At 49.8% G+C, this 3,554-nt stretch overlaps 1 protein-coding gene across 1 annotated transcript in view; it reads left to right on the forward strand.

Moving 5' to 3' along the window:
* LOC106818202 (ubiquitin-like modifier-activating enzyme 1 Y) overlaps positions 1-3,554 on the forward strand; it is a 21,534-nt gene that overhangs the window by 5,298 nt on the left and 12,682 nt on the right. Inside the window, exons 5-9 of the mRNA XM_014822927.1 lie at positions 385-523; positions 1,015-1,122; positions 2,107-2,252; positions 2,439-2,585; positions 3,142-3,420. Of these exons, the coding sequence (XP_014678413.1) occupies positions 385-523; positions 1,015-1,122; positions 2,107-2,252; positions 2,439-2,585; positions 3,142-3,420 (819 nt within the window). The remainder of the gene's footprint in view (positions 1-384; positions 524-1,014; positions 1,123-2,106; positions 2,253-2,438; positions 2,586-3,141; positions 3,421-3,554) is intronic.

The raw sequence follows: 3,554 nt of genomic DNA on the forward strand, positions 1-3,554 counted from the left end.
GAGAGCGAGAGAGATAAAAGCATGCCGACTCACCCGAACAGTCCCTTGGTGCTTGCCACGATCAGCTTGATGCCGTTCGGGTGCGTGTAATCACCGATACGCAGCTGTTCAGCCAACGACGACTCCGTCAACACCACCACCTGGTGGCAACAAGAAGAAACGCGCATTAGCGAGGTCGTGCAAACATCGGCCTTATTCTACCTGACCACAGGGAAAGCAACGTCACTACAAGATGCGCATAATAAGTAAATACTAATAGTCTACAGTTCACAACCCCAACACTTCCCCGGATCCGCATTACTCAGCGAAACCGGTCCAGCGAAACGTCGTCTCCTGACACGTGCTTGTGTTGACTTCTCCCTTTCTCCTTGACGCGTCGCACAGTTCTTCCTGAGAGAGGAGGACCTAGGGAAGAACCGGGCCGAGACGTGTCAGCCGAGACTAGCAGAGCTAAACAGCTACGTTCCCGTCACCGCGGAAACGGGCAGCATCACAGACGACTTCCTGCAACAGTTCCAGGTTAGTGTTTAATATCTGCCCGGTAGTTGTAAGTTTTGACCAACAGGTGGCGTTAGTAGTCACCTGCAGTAGTTTCAGGTGAGAGGGTATCTGAGATTGTCCCCGTAGTTGTAAGTTTTGAACAGCAGGGGGCATTGGTAGTCATTTCCTGAAACAGTTTTGGGTGAGAGAATCCGAGATTCCCAGTAGTTTTAACTTCCGACCAACTGGTGGCGCTAGTAGACGCTACCGGGGAATTTCGCCGTAAAATCGGGGGGGGGGGCTTTGCGCGAAGTCCAGATCGTATTACGGAAATCGCACGCTGTCGAATTATATATTTATTATGATATTTAATTTTATTTTATTTTACTTCATTCATTATGTTATTTATTTATTTGTACTATTTTCACTATTTTATTTTATTTTATTTTTTGTTGATTATTTTATCGCGACTGTTTCTGTAGCCTGCTCTCGCGGTGAAGCATTAGTCACAGCCCTTTGTGCGTACCTGCGCAGAGAGGTCGGCCCACGTGGCGACCGTCCCCCTGAGTACTACGTACCTGCGCAGAGAGGTCGGCTTGGGTCCCCCTGCGACTACGTACCTGCCCAGAGAGGTCGGCTTGGGTACCCCTGAGTACTACGTACCTGCGCAGAGAGGTCGGCCCATGTGGCGACGGCCTCATCCTGCAGGGTGACTGACTTGACGCCTGCCAGGATGACGTTCTTAGCAATCTCAACGCCGAGGCTTCCCATGCCGGCGACTAGCACGTTGGAAGCCTGCATCTTCTTCATGGCTTCATGTCCGAGAACGTAGCTGTAACACAAGATAGATGCTAGCTATCACATCACAGAACGTAGCTGTAACACAAGATAGATGCTAGCTATCACATCACAGAACGTAGCTGTAACACAAGATAGATGCTAGCTATCACATCACAGAATGTAGCTGTAACATAAATAACACAGATGTTACACTACAAGGTCGTAGCTGTGATACACGATAGATGCTAATACGTAGCTGTAACATAAATAACACAGATGTTACACTACAAGGTCGTAGCTGTGATACACGATAGATGCTAATACGTAGCTGTAAGATAAATAACACAGATGTTAGAGCTACATCGGTATGTAGGCACTAACGATAAATAACACAGATGCTAATCTTTATATATATGCTAATCACAATCACACCACAGAACGTAAACGTAACTTAAACAACATAGATGCTAAAGCTACGTGTAACATCATAATATAAATGTCATGAGGAAGTTNGAAGGATGTGGAGGAGAGGAAGGAGGAGAGTAGGGGGAAAAGAAGAGAAAAGAGGAGAGGTAGGAGGGAGAGGGAGAGGAGGAGGAGGTGAAGGAGGGGGAAGGAAGGAGGAGGAAGGGAGTGGGTGTAGGAGGAGGAGGAGGAGAGGTAGGGGGGAGAGGAAGAGGAGGAAATGAGGAGGTAGGAGGAGGAGGGAGGAGGTAGGGTAGGGGAGGGGAGGGGGAGAAGAAGGAGCGCAGTGATTGTTAGCGGCAACCAAGTAACCAGGCGAACGTGTGGAAACGTGCAATTCATGCACTGAAGACGTTCAACATGGATGCGCGTGGTCGCTAGGCGACAGCGGGAGAGACGTTCACTTGTTCTTCGTCCGCGCGCTCGCAGGTCCGTACACGTTCAGCATCGGTGACACGTCGTCGTTGTCGGAGTACACGCGTGGAGGAATCGTGACCCAGGTCAAGATGCCCGTCACCGTCTCATTCGTAAGTAGAGCAATCACCGTATTTACTCGTGTATAAGTCGCACTCTTTTTTTACACAACTTTAATTTAAAAAAATCGTCGTCGTCACCATCGTCATCGTCGTCTCCATCCTCATCGTCGTCACCATCGTCATCGTCGTCTCACTCGTTATTTCTCTCGTTCTCGCTCGCTCCGGCACCGGCTGCAGAAGTCGCTTCGGGAATCGTTGGCCGCGCCGGAATTCGTCATCTCAGACTTTGCGAAGTTTGACCGGCCGGCGCAGCTTCACATCGGCTTCCAAGCCCTCGACAAGTTCATGCAGCAGCATGGCCGGCTGCCCGCCCCTCGCAGCAAGGTATGCAGTCTTCAAATACATCCAGCGGTCCGACGTCAGAGACGTGTAGAAATCTCGGCGGACATGAAAACATTGCAAGCTCACTTGCCCGACTCCTTAATGTAATTAAATTAATTAAAGCTCCTGCTTTCAAAATGCATAAACTATAATACAACTGGCCATAAACTAAAGGTTTTTTATTTAAAAGCATGAAATGTTAACACCGAAAACGAATGGCATCTAGAGGTCTGGTGTACACTTTTTTACTCGATATTTCAAAAAGATTCCTGCAAAATATATGGGCAACTAGAATGTCATTCGGGCATGTACATTTTACAGAATACTTGCCGTGGCTCAAAAAGTTTTCCGTCAACACTGTGTATGGCCGGCGTAATCGAGTTATAGATGGCAGATGCCACCGGATTACGTAAAATAAAATACGTATATCACATAATTTTTAAATAATACGTAAAGGTAACGTATAATACGTAACATAACGTAATACGTGCTACGCGCTCGCGAGCGTCTGTCGCGTTGCCGCGGCGATAACACACTTCGTTCGTCTTTCTCCCTGCAGGCCGACGCCGACACGTTCGAACGCGTCGCCGCGGAGACGAACGCGGCGTCGTCTGCACGCGCCGACGAGCTCAGTGGCGCCCTCATGCGGCAGCTTAGTCACCTGGCGGCGGGCGGGGTGGCGCCCATGCAGGCGGTGGTGGGAGGGATCGCGGCGCAGGAGGTTATGAAGGCGTGCACGAGCAAGTTCATGCCGATACGTCAGTGGTTCTACTTCGACGCCGCCGAGTGTCTGCCGGAGGAAGAAGAGGAGGTTCTGACGGAGGAGGCGTGTCGGCCGGTGAGTCGTGGCTTCTCCTGCAGATATCTCGGTGTCTCTCGATCTCTTCCTCTCTCTCTCTCTCTCTCTCTCTCTCTCTCTCTCTCTCTCTCTCTCTCTCTCTCTCTCTCTCTCTCTCTCTCTCTCTCTCTCTC

This window comes from Priapulus caudatus, unplaced genomic scaffold, assembly GCF_000485595.1.
Source record: "Priapulus caudatus unplaced genomic scaffold, Priapulus_caudatus-5.0.1 Scaffold2088, whole genome shotgun sequence".
NCBI lineage: Eukaryota > Metazoa > Priapulida > Priapulimorpha > Priapulimorphida > Priapulidae > Priapulus > Priapulus caudatus.